Source organism: Schistocerca piceifrons, chromosome 9 (assembly GCF_021461385.2).
Source record: "Schistocerca piceifrons isolate TAMUIC-IGC-003096 chromosome 9, iqSchPice1.1, whole genome shotgun sequence".
In the NCBI taxonomy this organism is placed as follows: Eukaryota; Metazoa; Arthropoda; class Insecta; order Orthoptera; family Acrididae; genus Schistocerca; species Schistocerca piceifrons.
Window position 1 is genome coordinate 160640350 of NC_060146.1, and position 22274 is coordinate 160662623.

Below are 22274 nucleotides of genomic sequence, written 5' to 3' on the forward strand. Positions count from 1 at the left end.
AAAAGTAATAGATGATTATTTGGGCAGCAAAGTAACTGTGTTCGGAGTAGAAAGAGTATAAAATGCAATCTGACAGTAACAACATTTATAAAAAGGAATTTTTAAGATTTAAATTTACGTGCTAGGAAGTCTTTGCCGAAGGTGTTCGCAATGTAGCTTTCTACGGAAGTGAAATGTGTTCCAGGAAAGTTGAAACAAAAAGAGAATACATATAAAATGTGGAGCAACAGGAGAATACGGAGTAGGTTGATAGATTGTTTAATTCTTGAAGAGATACTCAGTGGGTTGGGGAGAAGTGATAAAGCTCAACTCCAGTAAAACAGGGATTGAGTTACAGGACACATCCCGGGTCATAAAGCAATCATCAGTTTTTCTAGTGAAAGGAGAGGGGAGGATAAATTTTAGAGGGAGACAAAGGCTTCAATACACTCTAACTCTAAAAAAAAGTACCCGGCCAGTTCATGAGCCGCCTTTTCTAAAACAATAGCAATGCAACACCTCATTAGCGCCGTGTGCCTGTCATTTGTCAAAACGTAAAACGCGACCGCCGTAGAGCTGCTGTACGAAGTATCATCACTGCTGGGGGAGGGAAGGGGAACGACGGTTGGTGGAGAGAGATGGCACTCTAAACTCAGGTCGCGGGACGCACTGTATAGCGTGGTGTTTATACCCAAACAGTTGCAGTCTCCCATGGGAAACCACATACACCAAATCCCAGCCTCTCCAAATTACACTTAGCGCTGGAAACGTCTCCATTATCCAGATTTTGTTATGGTGTTCTCAATTCCATTCCTCCCGATCAACCACTCAATTTAATAAAAAAAAATTATCCATCCATGGAGCTGTGAATTAGTTAGATATTTTTATACCCTTTTCTATAATACAGTACCGGAATAAGTCTAATTTAAATGTGTAGTCCACGCCAGAATTAATGCTTCTCACTCACCATTTTTCTTAAAGACAATGTTTTCAAAATGGCTTGCTGGTATGGCATTCATCTCGACAATGATGGCGTTCATAATTTACAAGTAGCATGCCTGTACTCATTCCCATTCGAAAGAAAGTCAGTCATTACGGTTCTCGTCCTCTGAGTGAAGGACGTGAAAGTCAGTTTGACGGAAAACATTGCAGCTCAGATTTTATGAACAGATTGGATAACAGAACCTATCCACTGACTGTTGGCACTTGCTGTTGTAAACACAAATGTTGAGTCTGTTTCATCATTATGGAATTAACGGTGATAAAAGGTGGTTTCATTAAAGACGGAAGTAAAATTCGTAATCGGGTTCGTATAAAATTTGACTATTCTACACACTGCAGGGAAGTGAAGGAACAGAAAAACTGTTTTTTGCGACTTAGGTGTTAGTTGATGTGCGCATAGAGGGGATAGTTGAGTACTAGCAATTTAAATAAAAAAAGAGGGGGGGGAGAGAGAGACTGTGTGAAATGGCAAGGGAATAACGTATAGAATGCTTGGCTGAATGTTCCATGGCAATGGTCGCAGTTGTTAGGCTTGTGGGAACATATCGTTCCAACCACGGGATGTCTGTGTTGTCCATTGAGGTCGCTGATGCCGAGGCTGTTGAACGACTTAAGTCCATCATAATCATCGCCTTATAGCTCTACAGTAGCCGTCGTACGCCCAAAAATGTTCCAATTAAAATCTCCACTTAGTCACTTTATTGTAATTCGAAGTTAAAAAGTTTAATAGTGTAATTGTTTCATGAATCGCCCGATATCTTGTACCCTTTACCATCAACTTTCCATTAATTTCTGCTTCTACAGCGCAGGCTCTGGCGACGGACTGCTCCGATCCCCCTATCGGGTGAAACCATTGTAGTGGGTAGGTGGCGCCCATTAACACTTTTGCGAGCGACAACTGTTCGCTGGAGGCCGGGAGTGCACACAAACCAGCCAGTACGAGACCTCTGATACGATAAGCCTGTGCTAAGCAAGTGCGAACTGTCTAAATGATTGACAGACGCAGACGAATGACATAGAAAGGCTAAAAAAAAAGAAATAAGACCAGAAAATACTTCTAAAAAGGCTGTTACGAAAATTTAGTTAACAGCTGACCTGGATGTCTGAAATTGGTAAAACATTAACTCTTAAAACGGTATCCAGGTAACATAGTTTTGGAAAATGACAGATAGCAAGATGCTCTGTTTGAGGTTTTCCTCCTGACATTGATTTGCAAACTGCAGAAGAGTTGCCATTTTTTTATTTACACGGTTTCGGCAGCTTCCCCACTTTTGTATTTTGCTAATAACTAAAGTCCAAAGAAGAAACTGGTCCGATAATCCAGAAGCCCGCATTTCTTTAGCGGACACAGCGGAACTGTGTCGAACGTCTTCAGGAAGTAAAGAAACTAAACATCAAACTGGGCGTCGGTTTCAGTTGCCTTGTGGATCTCGTGGACGAACAAAGCGAGAAGAGTTTCACAGGATCCTTTGTTGCGGAATCACTGATTCCTTCAGAGATTTTCCGTCGAAAATACGTAGAGATGGCGAGCTTAAAAAATCTCGAAATTCTAAAACGGTTTATCAACGGTATAGCCCTGTAGGTGTGTCAGATGACTAATCCATAGGAACAAGCTCGTAGTAATGTTAAGTGCATTACGCAAACTGAAGAGGGGTGAATACCCGAAACGTGACTTGGTGTGAATGCAGCTACAGTGTACAAAAAGGTTGCTGCTCCTGGTTTCCCTCCTGCAGCGTTCCACTCAGAACACTTGACTCGCAACCCCTTCATTCTGCAGTGGCTTCTTTCGAAACGCCTATGTTGACCCTGGTGCCTGGACCGCAGAGCACGCGCGACTGGGAGACATGCTCGCACTTCTGATGCTGACATTTAACTTCTGCAGATCGCCGGTAACAGGTGTTTGTTCTTTAGCATACTTCACACACCTGTCTAGATATTCGCATTGTGCGATTTTAGTTGGTTATCCTGCAGTCAAAATACCAAGTGAAAATAGAACTCGGGCGTGAACGAAAACACTTGGGTTAACTAGGCGTTCCTTCGTTCACGTTGCTGGATTTTTGAAAAACTGGAAGCTGTTTTATTATTACCTACGCTAAAAGTTCTCTAAAGGAGCAACGAAAAATGTCAGGCTAGTGAATTCAAAATTTGGTACAGGCACCACATTGTCCCATTCTCGCAACGTGTTGCGCAGTGTATGGTCAGTGGAAGTGTTGAATGCCACGGTGCATAAAGGCAAGTGTGAAGCGACTTTGAAGCAGTTCGTGGGCGGTCGGGCGCAATCGATATACGGCCGTGACGTATACCGTGAGAGTAGCTCATTTGCTGTCCAGGCCGAAGCTTCAGCTTCCCTCATCTCTGTGCAGACCTTTCGTATAATGTACTGATTTGCCTTGTTTTGCAAATAGATTTTTGAGACTTCCTCGTCGATATTAGCGGTCTGGGGTTCGGAGCAGAGTTGCTGTCATATTTTTCGCGATATTTCGACAGCTTCGCTAGCTTCAGGTCTGTTCAGCTCAATTTCGAATGCCTGTTGTCTGGGTTCTAAAACCACACAGTTTTTTCGAAATCTGAGGCGTCTTCAGTCTCACCTGTCGTGCCTGAGCCGGCGTGGGATTGGAGGGTTGCGGTTCGAAAAATTGATGTTGGTATTGGTTATTGCCGGAAGTTATTCACTTCTATTAAATGGGCGGTGTAAGACCATATACTGGATATTGCAGCGGTTGTTACAGCATCGTTCGCCGTCTACCGCCACTTAATCTCAATGCTTCTCTACTCGTCCTCCAGTTGTCTTTTGTTTATGCACGGTCTCTGTGGGTGAGGAGAATTCTAGGAAGGACTGAAATGCGGAACTGGACTTTGAAGTTTTGTTACCATCGATAGTCTCACATGGTCATACCATTCTAGTTTTTTCTTATCCTCTAGATCAGTGTTGTATCTTCTTCCACCGTTAACTTGATTTCTTGGTTTGACCCTCCGTGAACAGTAAACTATGTATACCTTCACGTCATTGTCCAGTTTAGATCACTATCAAAGTTCGTTTTGAAAAAGTCGGAGGATAGTAACCATCTTGTCGCAACTGAATAATTTGAACCTAGGATTGGAGAGGAATGTTGCCTGTGACATTGTTTCGTTAAGAGCGAGATTCTGGTAGTAGGTTTCCTTTTTTGTGTTGATAGGAATTTTTCCGATCTGTTAAGTGTTAATAAATTGGTACTTCACGGTGATAATGGGTAGGCATACTCAGTTTTGTACACTTGGCTTTAAGCTGCAAGCACCCAAATTTGGGCCATACTTGATTGAGACAAAGAATACATTGAAAATGTTTGTCTTGATTTTGACGCTGTTATTATTGGACACAGTAAATTTCCTGTTGGCCAAATGTATACCGATGTGCTTATTTGGGGTATATTTTGTATCTCACCCCCCAACGTATTTTAGATTGGCTTTCCAGGGTATGCTATTCCATTTGTAATTTGGAGTCTTATCAAGACCATACTGGCTCCAAAGCGGAGGATGACAGAAGGCGGAAATAGTGTATTAATCGAGCAAACAAAGCTGACACTCGGCGCGCTGGGTGATGGGGGCGGCTGTAAATGAGAAGTGCCTTTGCAGTCGTTCCTATCCGCCACCGCGCCGAGTGTCAACTTTGTTTACGAAAACAAAAGTATTGTACGCGCAAATTGCATTTGTGGGAATGACTGAAAGTTGGAACCTCCATGCGAACACCAAAATATGTGACTGCGGGATGGAAAAATCATCAGAAACCCTGAAGATCAATGGGAAGTGGAGCTGAAGGGATACCCTTTTTCGATTTACATGTAGTATACAAAATAACTGTGGTGTCTAGTAATCCTGCATACTCGGTTCGCTGTCAATCAATCAAATAGCCTAGTGATGAGTTATTACAGTTCTTAACTTTTGCAATTTCAAAGATGTGCCGCAAGCAAAGGGCGACATACAAAATAATAAATCTTCAGTACAATCAATTCCAAGTCTGTGCTAAATAGAGAAAATGAGCGAAGTGACTCGCCGCGCAGTCTAGAGCGCCTTGGCCGTGCGTCCCCCCCCCCCCCCCCCTCTCCTGTCAGAGGTTCGAGCCCTCCCTAAGGCATCGGGCATGGGTGTTCGTGTTTTGTCCATAGCGTAAATTAGTTAGATTAAGTAGCGTGTAGGCTTAGGAACCGATGACCTCAGCAGTTTGGTCTCATAAGAAGTCACCACAAATTTCCGAAGTGAGTAAGAGTTGAGGCTGCTATAGAACAGGGCGGTCACTAGTCGGTCGCGGCGCTTAAGTCCTCTTCACATAGGGGCCGCTGCTGTCGAGTTTGTCGTTCTGCACAGAGGTCCGGTCAGAGTGTGGTTGGCTGACGTCTTCTCACAGCCATCTCTTATCGTTCCCGACTGGCGTGCCGGTGCTTGACTTCACGCCATAACAAGAACGTAGCTCCCTTTATATCAGCAATCTTTGCACTCGCTCTTGGGACGAAGTATACCAAGAGATACAAAAATTCTCAGAATTCCCGTTTTGAAAGAGGACCGTCCGACTTACCCTTACTACTACGAACCTGTGTACATCATTGACGTTGCCCAGTTGCCTACTTTTCAACGCGTATTATGTTCGCATGTTAAGAGACCCTGCAACAAAATTGTCCCCTGTAAGAATCCTTACGTATTTCGTAAACAACGATCGTGTAAAGACCGAGGTAGTTCCGTTTTGTCAGACCTCCACAAAGGTAGATTCTGGTGATTAAAGCTGTTGTTCGTCGATTTCCAAAAGGCGTTAGAGACAGACCGCGATGCCGCCTAATATCCGACCAGCTTTTTTGTGATGAGTGTGCATAGCAAATACAACGTACCTCTCTCTCTCTCTCTCTCTCTCTCTCTCTCTCTCTCATCATCATGGATGTACTGTTATGTATGGATTAGTAGCAACGCTGGAAAACTTAAGTAAATAGTAGGAAGACTTAGAAGAATAAACACTTGTTGGGCTTTCCAGTTGACCCACACCATAAGCAAATGTATTGTATTGCAGATTAATCGGGGATTTTTCAATAAATCGCTTTCCTGTGCAGTTATTCAGTAGCTCATACTTTACTATGGTGCAATGTACGAAACTCCATGTGTATATACCGCTGTCGTGATCTTCTGAACGGAGCTAGTACAGTTTCATGCTATTACTGAGTTTCATGATACAAAGCAATCATGTTCCGCCGTCACTTATCGGGGAGAGACCTTTAATAACGAGCCGTCGCCCCTGTTCGGTATTATGTACTTCCCGCTGTGGCCGGCAGTAGAGCAGTGAGCGCAGAGCAGCATTAGCCTAGCCGGGGCGGCCGATGTGTTGTTGGTAGTGAGTGGGCGCTCGGTTTTTTACTGGATGTGTTGGGCAGGCATCACGGACGAGACGAGGCTCCAGGCAGCGTCACCGGCGAGGCGCGGCTGCGCAAGCGGCGCCGCGGGCCCCAGCGCGCCGTCCTATGCGGACACCAGGTGAGCGGGACAGGGGTCTGGGTCCGTAGTCTGGTCAAATGGGGCACCAGCGCTTGTTCCGCCTGCTGCCGCCTGGCCGCGCTGCTGCCGCCTGGCCGCGCCAGCGATCTCATTCGCGTCGTCAGACACCCAAAATCCTTCATTCTATAGTGACTTCGTAAATTCCGTTTGTCGTGGAGAACCCTCTTCGAAATTCGGGAGCTATCAGGCATATAATAAGACTAAAACGTCAGTTAAAACTTAACACAGTAATCTGACTCCTATTACAGTTAGTGAAATAATTCCGTGATTGACAAAGTAGTGGCAGAGTGCAGTGTTACCAGCGCGTAGCCAGCTACGCATGACAGGATTGTGCATGTGGTTTGAAAATTACAAAATGAGATAATGGAGTGTAATCGCAGTCATGCGACGCTGAGGAAATTGGATGAGGAAGTGAGACGTTGAAAGCAGCAAACAAGTATCGCTGTTTATATTTGTAGCAAAATGAGGCTGTAGAAGTGAAGAGGATGTTAAACTTTGGCCAACTATAGCAAGAATAGCTTTCTGAAACAGGGAAGAGATAAGTAGACGATAAATAGAGAACACACGCCTTTGAGTTGTGATACCATTTGAAAATTGTAAAAATTAATGGCCAGATAACCAGTCACGTAGCACTGAATATTTCGTTCTTCGGTGGATATGAGCACTCTCACTGTAGACTAGCCGGATTGCCTTCAAACCAATCAAAGGACTGAAAACCACTGAATCGGCGGAGAAAAACATGCTAATCCTCCATTACTTTTTAACATAAATGATAAAAATAGCACTTAGGGCGAGCGAACTTGAGCACGTTACAGTAGATTACTTTAAAATAAAAGCATACGGTAGAGTAATAGTTCTCAAGATGCTACGTGGTACCTAGAGAGACAGGGAAAAGCGAAAGATGCTACTTCACAAAGTTACGGCTACAAAACCTGAGGGATCGGAGTACCCTGCAGAGTAAACAGAAATGAGTGTTGAGGGAACACGGCCATTTCGACAGATCCCAGAACTGATACTTAGAATAATACGTGAAACACCAAAGACAGCTTGAGGCTAAAAATAGAGAATGTAGTTGTTGGAGACACTCGGAGGTTAGCAAAGATTTATTGGCAATATTTCGCGGGGGTGGGAGGTGGTTGGAATACTGACTCCACGACGCTCCTAAATGTTGCAGATATCAAACGGGCATGATTCGCTACTTCAAATTATGCCAAGTGTTGAACATGGAAAATTGCAACCGTAAACGAAAATACTTTCCTTTAGCGGTGCGAATGAGACATCATCCACGCATGTATTTTTATCCTTCAAAAAAATTTCTCGAAATGAAGCGTCTGCAAAAAACTTGATGTTGCAGTAGTGTCGATGGTCATGTTGTACCCAGCATTCTAAAATGAAAAAGCTGCAATTGCAAACGGTTCGGTACACACAAACATTTCTCACGAGTTGCACATTTTCGACACTTCTCTTGTCACGAGAGCAAAGTTTATAGATGATATCCAACTTCCGGCCTCCCAGAGAACTTATTTCTAGACTCCTTTAAATGAGTAAAAACTCTGCTCCAGTAGGTGGGGTGGTGCCCAAACACCTCCAACCCAGTCTGCCCCCGTCTATGCTCGTGTGGGTATAACCAAGGCACTTAGTGTTAGTCACTCATAAAATTCTGCTTGTAATGAAAATTCAAAACTACGAAATGTCGACAGAGTTAAGTGTGTATTGTCTCTGTAAGCGCAAGATGGAATTTCTGTATTTAAAACTGTTTATAGAGCTGCAGTTCACCTCCAATGCGGTAACAATGCTGTAATATTTTGGCAATAAATATACGTATTGAGAAGAAATAAGTTTGCCATGATCTAAAGCATGGGTTTGGTCTCGTATACAGCATGTAGACTACGAGCACTCTTCCAAAATGTGAAGTTTCTGTAGCTTCTGCATAATGTAGACAGGGTAAAGGAGAACTCGTGTTTAATAAATTCGCTACCGTCAATGGCTGGACGCAGCCAAGTAATTGAAGTCCCGTTAACACGAGACCCCACCCAAATGTTATGAACATACATTTGTTCACATTTTGCAACTTAGGGAACGAAACATTTTGCTTATCCATTAATTCGATACCAGTTCTTTCTACGAAGTAAACAAATCATATGTTGGCATTATACAGTTCTGCATTTTAATGAATACCATTTGTTAAAACGTTCGTGCAGCAATCCACCCGAGCAAACATCGATGCAGTATTTATCGTGAAGTCAAGGAATCTTTCCATATTTCGAAAAATTAACGTGTTGGGTTTGTTTGTGGCTTCAGCGAGTGAAGAGCGTGTAGAATGAAAACATGCCTGAGGTTACACTATATGAAGCATTAAGTTGTTATACATAACTTACGTAAATGACAAGTAGATGCACAATTCCATAACTCATTCGACGTGAAAGTCGTCGTACAGAATCGTAAGGTATATTACATTAACGCAGGATATTTAAAACAACTGCCATTTGCTTGTCAAATGCTATTTCCGTTATAACAGTTCTTAGTCCATGGATGAGATTTTTAATCGCAGTGTCAGGCTGAGGACTAAAAAATGAAGTATTAAGAGGAGACGAATACAAGTATTTTGTGTGAAACCGTGAAATTAATTTCGAAAGCTTCATTAACGCTGTCTCTTACTACCTATCTCCTGTTGTATTCACCTTTGAAAACATGTTTTCCCAACACTAAATAAGATTCTGGTGGCTGTAAAAATGTTGTATACGTAAAACTGTCGTGGCCGGCTTTTCAGCTGTTAAAAGTACGCAGTGCTCGTAGTCCACAGGGGCAGAGCCTCTGCCGAGCCGGTTTGTTCAGCCCTGATCTCACATTCCAGCTGGTTTGCCCAAGGCCGTGCAACGTGGGTCGCCGCCATTAAGTAACACTGCGAATTGCGTGGCAGTAATTTGGCTAAATTAGGAGGCAGTTTACACCTTTCACTGTACCCTAATGACGTTATGCATTGTCGGCGAGTACAGACGGTGGACAATGCTTGTAACATATTGTAAATAGGAAAGACATTGAAAATACTACACAGATCCTGCAACGTTGATTTTTCTCTTTAAAAATTATTAAAATAGGTTATGAAATTTAAATCGCACACGCAATTGCATTCCTCAGCGAATGTCGTGGGCATTGTGAAATTTTTTCCATTCTTGCGTAATGTTGTCTGAATAAACTGATAAAAACTTACGTGAGCAAGCGCCACAGCAAATTTTATTTATGGGTTTGCGTGGCAAACAAGATAATTACTGCACACTGACATATGACTGCTGCAAACACGCTGTTGAGGTCGATTAATCTCAGTATTTCTAACTCTACTCTTAGCGCTTTAACAGAAAAAGTCCAGAACTCGATCGCAAACGAAAACAAATTCCGCCTTGCGACTTATGCATTACTTTCATGTAAAATTGTGCTCAGCATGGAAGTTATAGGTCGTTGCTAGTAGTTAATCCGTACATCTCTGATTTCATGTGTTAAAGATTCAAATGTTCGCTAGGACGCAAGAATAATCTTTGACAACAATCTCATTTAGATATTCATTTTTCACCGTAAAATATTCTTGTCGACTTAATACGATAAATGTTGATGCGTATGAATGAGTGTGGCCACGAAAAGCAGTTGTATGCCTGTGACAGAGCAAGTATATTCGAAATCTCGATGGAAAAACTTCGATTGGAGATTTTCCTAATTGCAATTGGGGGAGACTAAGACTCTGAAGTGGAAGTGAACGGCTACACGTATGAAAGAAAGATACACAAGTTACAAAATTCCATGGCGTTTTATCAGTTAGGATATAGACTGAGAGGACACAGCGATGTTCAGCTTAGACAAAAGAATGCGCTTGATTTTAATAATATTTTAAACCAAATGTAAAAATATCAAGTTTATCAATGTCTGAAATAATTCTCCTTACACTTTCTGCATAATCACTTTCTTGAAACACCACAGCCTAGATTTCTGTACAGAGACCAGAAGAATAAAGTTCAGGTCAGTGTATATGACTATCAGTGACCACCTTATTTAAATTTGAAATGTTAACTGCTTCATTTTTGTTACAGAGACATTATCCAGAAGAAAATCTGGGAGTTTCCACATAGCCCTAGAGCCAGTTCGTGGCCTAGACTCAAGGTGTATGATTTCATCTAAGCGGCAGGAACCTATAAGTTACAGGTAAGAAAAATGAGTGTTGGCTCCTGTCTTGTGTAGTCTCACTGATGATACTGGCAGGCCGATATACTATGAAGATTTATGTACTTGATAAGGCAGCCTGAGAGACTTATAAGTAATTAAAGCATGGTAACACTGATTTGTATGTATTTTATTAATGTGAGATTACTGCTGTGCTATTCTCAGTGTTACAATTAGTAATTTTTCATTTAAATTGCAGGACATCAAAATTTTCCAGTAATCGGCACAGGAAGCTGCAGCCATTCAGAGAAACGTGACTGCCCCTCTCTCTCGCTCTCTCCCTCCTTTCGTGCCGACGCGCTAGAACACGCCTTGAGGCGGTAACCCCACCCTGCACTATCCCCAACACCTAAAACTGCCAGCATTTCGTCCCATCTGACCCCCCTGCTCGCGACTGTGTACCCAGCAAGATGGGAAGTGTCAACGTAAACAGGAACGTGAGTGATGCGTTCTATCGCTACAAGATGCCCCGGATTATGGCAAAAGTCGAAGGCAAGGGCAATGGCATCAAGACAGTCATAGTAAATATGGCAGAAGTTGCAAAAGCCATTGGACGTCCTGCAACATGTGAGTTCTTTGATATATATGTTAAATAACTGTTTGCTGTAATAATATGAATTGTAAATTACAGGCCTTATTAGCTTGTCTCAGCTTAGTATATATGTGAATATTTATTAGTTAAGAATTATAGATGAAAACAATTTTGACTTAAAAAGTGCTGTGGAAATTGGCCTTGTAGTAAGTTCATTCTTCTTAACATAGATATTGTTCAGAGCCTTGAAGAAATAACACAAAAATAATTCTTGTAACTGGTAACCTCCAGAAAGATCAATGTGAAATTTTAAGGATTGAGATTCAGAGCTCAACAAACGTAGAAAAAGTCACCTTTGTCATGACTCCACAAGCCACCTGACGTTGTGTGGTGAAAGGTACTTCTGGCACCACTAACTGAACTCCCCACCCTCTACCCCCCCTTCCGCACACACCCCCTCCCATTCTCCCCTGTTCCATTGGTATGTGGGAAGAATGATCATCGGTTAACCTCTGCATTAGCTCTGATTTTTTTTTCGAGCTTCCCTGTTGTCATTTCATGAGATGTATGTGGGACGAAGTAATATATTGTCAGACTCCTTCCAGGAAGTACTCACTTGAAATTTCAGTATAAACCTCTCCGCAATGCACAAAGCCTCTTGCAAGACGGGCAGTTCCGTTAGTGGTACCAGACGTATCCTCTGCCACACAGTGTCAGGTGGTTTATGGAGTTTGTTGAGCATTTCTGTAACACTCTCACATCAAAGAATACATCAGTCCTTCCTGCCAAAGATCCCACGATGATGAAAAGTACTCACCAACTGGTGGAACGAGTGCCTTGGAAGCCATTTCCTTCATGGATGATTCACATTTCTATGAATCCGCCTGTTACTCTAATATTTTACTGTAGTTTCCAGCAACTTGTCATCAATCTCTTTTTCTGTGTATGTCCAGTATCTTACTTCAATTTAGGTAATTTCCAAGAATGTTTGCCTATTGAAGCCGTGGGCTCCAAACAATAGATATCGAATGTGCAATTCAAAATTGATCACGACACTGTGGTGGTGCGCATTATGAGCTTGTTTATAGTGGTCACTGCAGCAACGGCAAAAGAAGAGTGTTACTCTAATAGTTGTAATTACAAAAGAAACCACTTACCTCACTCGACGACGTCGTCGTCATGAGGAAATCCTTTTGATGTGTTTTCTATGGGAAGAATTCCCTTTCTGCTGTAACTTGGACAGACTCCGAAAGTGTCAAGCAAAAAATGGGTAAAGTGTGACATTTCCAACAAAAATTCAAACAATTTTCTACATTGCATAAGCATGGAATTAGATTCTTCTTTTTGTGTTATTTCTTCAAAGCTTTGGTGTTCATATGATGACTGAAAGGAGGGACAGTAACACTGTTCTATGGAAGAACAATTTTGAATACCGAATTCAGTGTTTTGGACTTATGTTTCAGTGCCTTCATGGTCACTGTATGACTGAATGCATAACTTTGAAGTGCTTAGGGTTTTTTGTGTAGGCCAAACCCTCGTAGGGTTCTTAATCAGATGGGTTGAAACGATTAGGCCTAAACTTTCAAAGTTGTGGAACAGTTGTCTCATTACTGTGTTTATGCTCATTTTGTTTTAAACTTACGTCATCTGTGTGTTGACTTGCCTTAAACCTGGTGTTATTTGTTAACACAGCAGTTTCCTAACACTGCTGATAAGAGATTGGAAAGACACTGTGGTTTAAGACCTTGCTCCGAACATACTTGGCTAAGACTTATTGAGTGATGCTTTTGAATTTTTCCATCTTTGTCCTCAGTGCTTAACATTTTATATTGACTATTCAGATACTCTGCAATTCATATTGTCACTCTTACTAAGCAAAAATATTCACCATTTAACATTGTTTGTAATACCTGTAGTTATAGTTGCTCTCACAGCCGTAGGATCACTTGCTCTACATGAACTGAGTCTGCAAGTTCAGGTTTGTTTGTTGCTGGAGGTCTGAGATGTTACCTTCTCAAGTTAGTTCTACAATTATCTGCCCAAAGTAATTCTCAATCAAGATGTTCAGAATGTCATTTGAATCTGTTTCTAGCACCAGTTGACAGCATGACTTTCCCAATCTGTACATGGCTAGTTGAAGTTGTCCTCCATTATAATGGCCAATCGGCAAAGCTATTGACGATTTTCTGCAAGTTCTCTCAAGTACTATAGCTCCTGACTCAGGTGGTCTATAAAAGCATCAGATAACCATTTTTGACTGGCTTTTGTTGCTTAAATTCAGCCAGATGAATTCACCAGTTGACAGCATGACTTTCCCAATCTGTACATGGCTAGTTGAAGTTGTCCTCCATTATAATGGCCAATCGGCAAAGCTATTGACGATTTTCTGCAAGTTCTCTCAAGTACTATAGCTCCTGACTCAGGTGGTCTATAAAAGCATCAGATAACCATTTTTGACTGGCTTTTGTTGCTTAAATTCAGCCAGATGAATTCACATTTGGAATCCATGATAATCTTGTTAAATATTATCAACTACTTTACTGCGATAAATACGCTGCCACAATAGATGACTAACCTATCCTTCAGATAAATATTCTAATCTGAACTTAGGACTTAATTGCTATTCACTTTTGGTTTCAACCAACTTCTATTCTTAACATTATCTGAGCATTATAACAGTCAGTAAATGATACTGTTTTTGGAACCTTTACTTGGAATATCCTACAGTGTACTGTTACATCGATCTTTTCTATATCCACAATAAAAATTTTTGTGGAATGGTTCAGATGTCAATTGCTCTGTCACTTTTAACAGGTATCAGTGATAATGCAGTCACAGTGGATGCAGCATTGATGGTAAAAGAATAAGTTCTCAGGCACTTTTTAATCTGGAATGTTTTCCTTGACAACTTTCAGTGTGTTTGAGCTAATTTACTCTTTCAGTTGATTTTCACCTGTAGTGGCAACTATAGTGGAGAGCTTACAAGGGAACCTCCCCATTGCACCCCCCTCAAATTTAGTTATAAATTGGCACAGTGGATAGGACTTGAAAAACTGAACACACTTCAATCGAGAGAACAGGAAGTAGTTGTGTGGAACTATGAAAAAATAAGCAAAATATACAAACTGAGTAGTCCATGTGCAAGATACGCAACATCTAGGATAATGAGAACTCAAGAGCGCCGTGGTCTCGTGATTAGCGTGAGCAGCTGCGGAACGAGAGGTCCTGGATTAAAGTCTACCCTCGAGTGAAAAGTTTAATCTTTTATTTTCAGACAATTCTCAAAGTTCAGGCACTCACAGATAATAAACTTCGCTCTCCAAAATTCCAGGACATGTTCAGATTTGCTTGGACATATGGAGGATTTGACGGTCTACACACGGAAAAATTTGAAAACGTTAAAAACATATGTTTTGACAGAGCACAGGGAAAACTGTGCGACTGTGAAACTGTTGCATTCAGTTTATGTGACACTCTTATGTTTTCATCACTTTTTTGGGAGTGATTATCACATCCACAAGAAAACCTAAATCGAGCAAGGTAGAAGAATCTTTTTACCCATTCGCCAAGTGTAAAAGTTAGGTGGGTTGACATGTGACGCAAAAGCCGTCACCAGTGTCGTATAGAATATATCAGACGGGTTTTCCTGTGGAGGAATCGGTTGACCTATGACCTTGCGATCAAATGCTTTTGCCTCGTTGGAGAGGCACGTCCTTTCGTCTACTAATCGCACGGTTTTGCGGTGCGGTCGCAAAACACACTAAACGTATTACTGTGAACAGAGACGTCAATGAACGAACGGACAGATCATAACTTTGCGAAAATAAAGAAAGTAAACTATTCACTCGAGGTAAGACTTCAACAAAGGACATCTCGTTCCACAACTGCTCGCGCTAACCACAAGACCACGGCGCTCCTGAGCTCCCACTTTCCTTGATGTTGCCTCTCTTGCGCATGGACTCCTCAGTTTGTATATTTTTGCTTATTTTTTTCAGAGTTCCACATAACTACTTCCTGTTTTCTCGATTGATGTGTGTTCAGTTTTTCAAGGCGTATCCACTGTGCCAACTTATAACTAAATCTGAGGGAGGTGCGATGGGGAGGTTCCCTTGTTAGAGATCAGTGGAGGCAGTGAAAATCGGTGAAGCAAGTTAGTAAAGAATTATAAAGAGGGACAGAAGTCGGCTCCAGTTCGTAAAACTTTTTAGATATCCCAGCTGCATTTTGATTTTGGGGCATATGGGTGTAAAAGTCGATTCTACCAATTGTGAAGACACTGGGATTCTGATATGTTGCTGAAACCACATGTAATCAGACAATGGAAACTATGGAACATAATAATATGAATAAGATACAAATTGCCACTCACCAAGTAGAAGCCACCTAGCCAGTTCCTTCTTCTGTAGATATAGAATTCTTATCTTTCACTGATACGTGTTAAATACTACAGATTGTTTTATTCCAGATAGTTTCATGAAAATATTCCCAAGGTCATTGGCTGCCACACTAAGCACAATTCAAAATGACTGTTAGTACTGATATTCACCAAAACATAGGTTATATGACTGCATGGTGTCTTCTCTTTCTTAGAAAGAAAAGGGAAGGCACTAATATGTTGCATTGGGTATTTGTACAGAAACAGTGGTGCCACATGAAAATGTGTGCTTGACTGGAACTCTACCCTGGGATCTCTTACATACTAAGCAGTTGCATTAATCACTGTGCCGCCCAGACAGAGTTTATTGCAATTGTGCAGACTATCTTGGTGCACTCCCCAGCTGATTCACATTCTCACCTAACGCCACCTATCTGCAGTCCCTGTCTGTGTCTTGCATGCTTGCTAATTTTAAATTCCTGCTGGAAGTCAAACGTAGAAGTGCATCTGCACTGAAGACTGGATTCATTGCCCATTGAGGCAAATCAGTTACATGAATGCATAGTGTCTCTTCTTTGAGACATGCAAAAGACACACCATTGTTTCATACAAGGGCCATCTGGTGGTCTAATTTCTGAAAAGTTTGCACATTACCATCTTGGATTTTGCTGAAATTTTGTGTGAACATCTGCACAATGTTCCCAATGAACATTGGAAAGATTTACTTTAGCCAAATTATTACTTGCAGAGAGATGGGCATGTGTTTTACTCCATAGTGCAGTTAAAAACAGTGCATTCTTGTGTTTTCAGCAATTTTAGGACTCCTGTGCAGTATTGTCTTGAAAGAAACAAAACTAGGATATCTTCAACATTTTGTGCTTTCTTAAGTGAAATTTTATTATAAAAAAGGATTGCATGAGTGGTGTGCATGTGGGTAATTTGAAGCAAAGTTGGCCGAAAAAATTCCCTTGAAATAGTTGTTAAGTTCAGATTTTTATGTCTCCAAAAGTGATTGCTGGATAAACCCAAAGCTTTGCACATCACTTACTTATGAAAACAGTCTTTTAAAATTTCATTGTTCTACTGCTTTTGTGTAGTTTACAAATTGAGGGCAAAGTTGATGATATTATAAAAATGCCAAAAACAACTTTCTGGGAATTTTTAAAAATGTTCTTTCATTAGAAAGCAATGTTCTAAACTACCTGAAAAACTAATTTGGTTCTGCAATGTGAGCATATTAAGGCCCAAAAAAAGATTGTCAAGGTGGAGGTGAATTGATAATGGAGCCACATTCTGCTGGTACTCATGGAATAAGCAAGAAATCCATTAAAAAGAATAGGTCTCTCTTTAGTGGATCAGTGAAATCATCTGGCTGGCAGTATAGTTATCCTTAAGACATTTACAGCAAATTAATGAAACCTGTAAAAAAAATTAAAGTAGCTCGAATTAAACATAAGTGTAGAATCCTGAAAGAGACTGTCTAGCTTTGTCTTCTGACACTTTAGAAATGTATCATCGGCTTGGGATTCCATGTGAAGAAATTCGCATCAGGTTTGGGAACCTGTGGTAAGAAGTCACCTGCACCTGCTGTTGCACATTTCGTGGGTATGGCCCCTCTGGTGATGGCGATGCTAGTTTTCTCATTTAAAAAGGAAGGAGCACTGGTTAAGCCATCATGAACCATACCGACACATTTATGCAATTTTTCCTCTGTGTAGTAATGTTGCACATTAACTGCAAACTTTAATAACAAGACGTAGACTATATTTTAAACCAGAATAAAACTAGCACGTAAACAGAATTGCACAATGGACATACTAGTAATTTTCAATAGCATGAATCAATTCCAAAAAAGTCAGGAAGACTGCTGCGAACGTCATCAAAATTTACACAACTTGGCAGTGGTATAAAACCTGCAGGCTATATATAGGACAAGTGCTGTAGCTGTCATGCAACAGTTCCACTACCATATCCACTGCCTTGGTAATACTGTTACATTGTGAAGTTCATAACTAGTTTCATTCTGTAGCTACAGCAGATAAAACAGAAATATGTAGACGAGCAGTGACTTTCTCTCTTCATAGTCGTAAATACTTTTGATATTGCCTTTCTCAGAGAGTACTAAACAATTGTAGAACATAATAAGACATCAGATTTGAGTACCAGTAGAATATGGGCCCGATTTTCAATTCACATAGTTGTTTTCTGGTGCCTTATATTGTTGCATAGTGTTCTAGGTGGTTTAGAACATGGTACTTCTGCAAACTCTTTTCAGGATTTCTTTATCCAAATGCAAATTGCCCACGAAATATTTATTATTTCACTTCAGTGTGCAAAGGTTATATAAGACGACCTAGTTTATTTGCTTTCAAGAATATTATGTCACAAATTGCCAAAAACTCGTGGATGCACTTTGGATCCCTGCACTGTGGATCAAACAAATGACTAATCTCCAGAGGTATTGAATTGATGATCATGAAACATTCCCAGTGTTGGTTGGGAACGTAATTCTTCATACAAAATTCCATCAAAATCCATGATAGTCATGCAAAACCTCTAGATCACTTGGCACGGAATGATGCGCAATTGATTTGCCTCGATGGGCAGCGAATCCACAACCTTCAGTTTGGGTGCACATTTACGTTAAGACTTCAAGAGGGAATCTAAAATAATTGAGCATGGAGGACATAAGGATAGGTGGTGCTAGGTGGAAGTATGTTGGTTGGGAAGCATGCTGAGACACTCTGTGCATTTGTGATAAACACTGTCCAGTTGCTGCTGTGGTTTACACAACTGCCTAGTAAGCAGGAGATCATGGGTTCGAGTCCTGTTCTAGCACACATTTTCATTCGTTGCTGTTAGTTGGCAAAAATATCCCAAGGAAGGTGATGTCATTAGTTCCTTTACGTTCTCCCCCCCCCCCCCTCCCCAGGGGCTCCACAACTCTTTTGTGGATACGTGCGTGGCGAGCACGGGGCCCCAAGCCATTGCAGCCTTCTTTCTCTCCCGGGCTGCATTTCCTTTCCCTTCCCCTCCTTTCCCCTCCATTCTCCTTTCCCCTCGCCCTCTCCCCTCTATTGGGGTCCTTGGTTATGTTGGCCCTCGCTATCCTCATGGTTCTGTTGGTTTTACTCTCCGGCTTGGTTGCATAATCGTCTCCTCCTTTTGGCATTCCTTGGTCCCCCTCTGGGGTTTGACCTCCATTACAAAATTTCTCTTCTGTAGTGTGAGCCATTTGGGGAAGAGCACCTTACCTAGTGTCTCCGACGTGCGCCCTCCTAGTACATTCCACCTTTTCTTTCACGTCGTTGTTTGATGCTAGGGTGCATAGCCAGCACGGTAGCCAGCCCGGGTGGTGGGTTCGCTATGTACCCTTTTGGTTGAGCCCCCTGAACACACAGGGATCACACTTGATACCTGAGCTGTGACCTCCTCATGCATGCCTTGGAGTGGTTGCTCGTCCTCCTGGAGCATCGGAACTCCCGGCAATGGCCGCCGTGCCAGACGGCCCTTGCTGTGGCTGGGTGGCGCCCGTGAGGAGAGCCCCTGATCGGAGTGGGTGGTATCAGGGCGGACGCTATGCAGATGAAACGCATACAGGCCCAAAACTCTGGCCGTTCTTCTGCGGCCGTCTCTCTGCGTGGTACTGATTCCTCAAGTGCTGCTTCTCTTGCCCCTTCGGCCTTCCCTTCCATGGCTGCCCCCTGGGAAGAGGGTCAGGCCCGTCGTCTAGGGGCAAAACCTTTCCCCCGTTATCTAGTTTGCACCAGGACTGATGGAGATACTTTCACCAGTGTCAAACCTTTATTCTTTGTGGAACACATTAAAGACAAGTTCGGCGAAGTGGACTCCCTGAGCAAGATGGGGTCGGGTTCGTTGCTGATAAAAACTGCTTCAGCTGCCCAATCTGCGGCCCTTCGTGCCTGTACCCATCTTGGCACAATTCCTGTGTCCATTACCCCTCACCAGTCTCTAAATATGGTACAAGGTGTGATTTTTCACAGGGACCTCATCCTTCAAACTGATGAGGAACTTCGGGACAATCTTGGACGGCGGCGTGTTCACTTCGTTTGGCGTGTTCAGAAGGGTCCTAAAGATAATCGTATTGATACTGGTGCCTTTATCCTGGCCTTTGAAGGGGATACCCTTCCTGAGAAAGTTAAGATTATGGTCTATCGCTGTGATGTGAAGCCGTACATCCCACCTCCTATGCGGTGTTTTAAGTGCTTGCGTTTTGGCCACATGTCTTCTCGCTGTTCTCAGGACCCTCTGTGGTGACTGTGGACGTCCACTCCATGAGGGGAGTCCCTGTGTTCCCCATCCTGTATGTGTAAATTGTCATGGAAGTCATTCTTCACGTTCACCAGATTGCCCAGTATATAAGAAAGAAAAAAAGATACAGCAGTATAAGTCCCTCGATCGTTTAAGCTACACAGAGTCCCGTAAGAAATATGCACGACTGCACCCTGTGTCCATGACATCTAGTTATGCCTTGGTTACATCTTCACCCCTTCCTCCCCCTTCCTTACCCCCATCCCGGACCCCTCTCCTCCCCCCCTCCCCTGCGGCTCCCACACCTTCTCCTCTGGGCTCTGCTCCCCCTCCCCAGCCGGAGAAGTGTCTCACTCCTTCGGCGTCTGCCGGTCAAGGGCGCCTCTCTCGGGATGCCCCTTCCCGGCACCTTCCAAGTCAAAAGTCTGCTGCCACGCGGCGACCGCGAGAGCCGCGGGCTGTCGGCCCCCAGGTCGCCCGGTCTCTTTCTGTTCCTGATCTTGCTGCAGCTGGCTCCTTTATGCCACACAGCCCTCCTCGATCTCAGCCTGAAAAGAAGAAGAAACATAAGTCCCGGGACAAAGAGCCTCTGGTGTCACCGGAGGTCCCTTCCCCGACTTCACAACCGGATTCTGACCTGTCGTTCATGGATGTCGCCCCCTCCTTGTCGGTGACGGGTGGGGACCCGGCGGTATGACTGGCTTTAGCGTGTTCAGCCCTCATTTAAACCATCATTCTGTGGTTCTCCAATGGAATTGTAATGGCTACTATCGTCACCTTCCGGAATTGAAATCCCTTCTTTCGTCCTACTCTGCAGCTTGTGTGGTTCTCCAGGAATCTCATTTTACTGATGCTCACTCACCGACCCTCCGTGGGTTCCGTGTTTTCTGTCGAAATCGGGTCGGACCCTTGCGGGCTTCTGGTGGCGTTTGTACGTTGGTCCGTACAGACATTGCTAGCACGTGGATTCCTCTCCAAACTACATTGGAAGCGGTTGCTGTTAGGGTCCACTTAGACTCTGCAGTCACAGTTTGCAATCTTTATCTCCCTCCTGACAGGGCTCTTACACCTGCTGCCTTAACCACCCTTCTTCAGCAACTTCCCCCTCCCTTCCTCCTCCTTGGGGATTTTAATGCTCATCATCCTTTGTGGGGCAGTGCTTTTCCATCTCGACGAGGTCTTCTTATAGACCAATTTATTGCAGACCACGACCTGTGCCTTCTTAATGATGGCTCCCCTACTCATTTCAGTGCCGGTCATGGTACCTTTTCTGCCATTGATCTTTCTCTTTCTTCTCCCTCTCCCCTCCCTTCATTACACTGGTCGCCACACGACGACCTTTGTGATAGTGACCATTTCCCGTTGATTATCACACTCCCTTCCCGCTCCCCGATGGACAGGTTACCTCGTTGGTCTTTCCACCGCGCCGATTGGCCTCTATACACTGCACAGGTCGAGTTTTCTCCCTCTTTGTCGGGTTGTATTGATTACGTCCTATGTGACGTGTCTGACGCGATTGTTCGCGCTGCTAACCTTGCTGTCCCATGCTCATCTGGACCATTTCGTCACCGGCAAGTCCCGTGGTGGAGTACGGCCATTGCCATTGCCATCGCCATCCGTGATCGCCGTCGAGCTTTGCAACACTTTAAGAGGCAACCATCCGTAGCCAGCCTTACTACCTTTAAACGCCTTCGCGCTAAAGCCCGTTATTTAATCAAACAGAGCAAGTGGATATGTTGGGAATGATTTGTTTCTTCCCTTGGTTCCACTGTCCCTCTGTCACGGGTGTGGGCTACACTTCGCTCTCTCCGAGGTTGCCATCGGCAGTCCGCCCTCCCAGGCCTTCACCTCCCAGATGGCATTTGTACGGCCCCTTTAGTTCTCGCAGACCATCTTGCGACCCATTTTGCAGTGGCATCAGCGTCGGTCTCCTATCCAGCTGCTTTCCTTCATCAAAAACAGCAGGCTGAAGCTGTCACCTTATGTTTCACCACTTGTGAGTCAGAATCTTACAACGAACCTTTCACTGAATGGGAATTTCTTTCTGCTCTATCTTCTTCTCATGATACGGCCCCTGGCCCAGATTCCATTCATAACCAACTGCTTCAACATCTCAGTGCTCCACAACGGCAACATCATCTTCGGGTGTTTAACCGTATCTGGCTCCAGGGTGACTTCCCTTCTCAGTGGCGGGATAGCATTGTGGTTCCTGTCCTTAAGCCTGGTAAGAACCCCCTATCTGTTGACAGCTATCGGCCAATTAGTTTGACCAATGTTGTTTGTAAGTTACTTGAACGTATGGTAGCCCGTCGGCTCACTTGGGTCCTCGAATCTCGGGATCTATTGTCCCCTTACCAGTGTGGCTTTTGAGAGGGACGATCTCGAATCGATCAT

General features: G+C 43.2%; 1 protein-coding gene across 3 annotated transcripts in view; it reads left to right on the forward strand.

Moving 5' to 3' along the window:
• The window catches only part of LOC124716935 (eukaryotic translation initiation factor 5), a 110837-nt gene that overhangs the window by 52280 nt on the left and 36283 nt on the right, over positions 1-22274 (forward strand). For 2 of the 3 annotated variants that reach the window (XM_047243513.1, XM_047243514.1), the window contains exons 3-4: positions 10572-10683; positions 10901-11268. In XM_047243513.1, the coding sequence (XP_047099469.1) occupies positions 11112-11268 (157 nt within the window). In that variant the 5' untranslated portion in view covers positions 10572-10683; positions 10901-11111. Of the gene's footprint in view, positions 1-6371; positions 6472-10571; positions 10684-10900; positions 11269-22274 lie in introns of all 3 variants that reach the window. The other variant, XM_047243515.1, reaches the window with a different exon arrangement.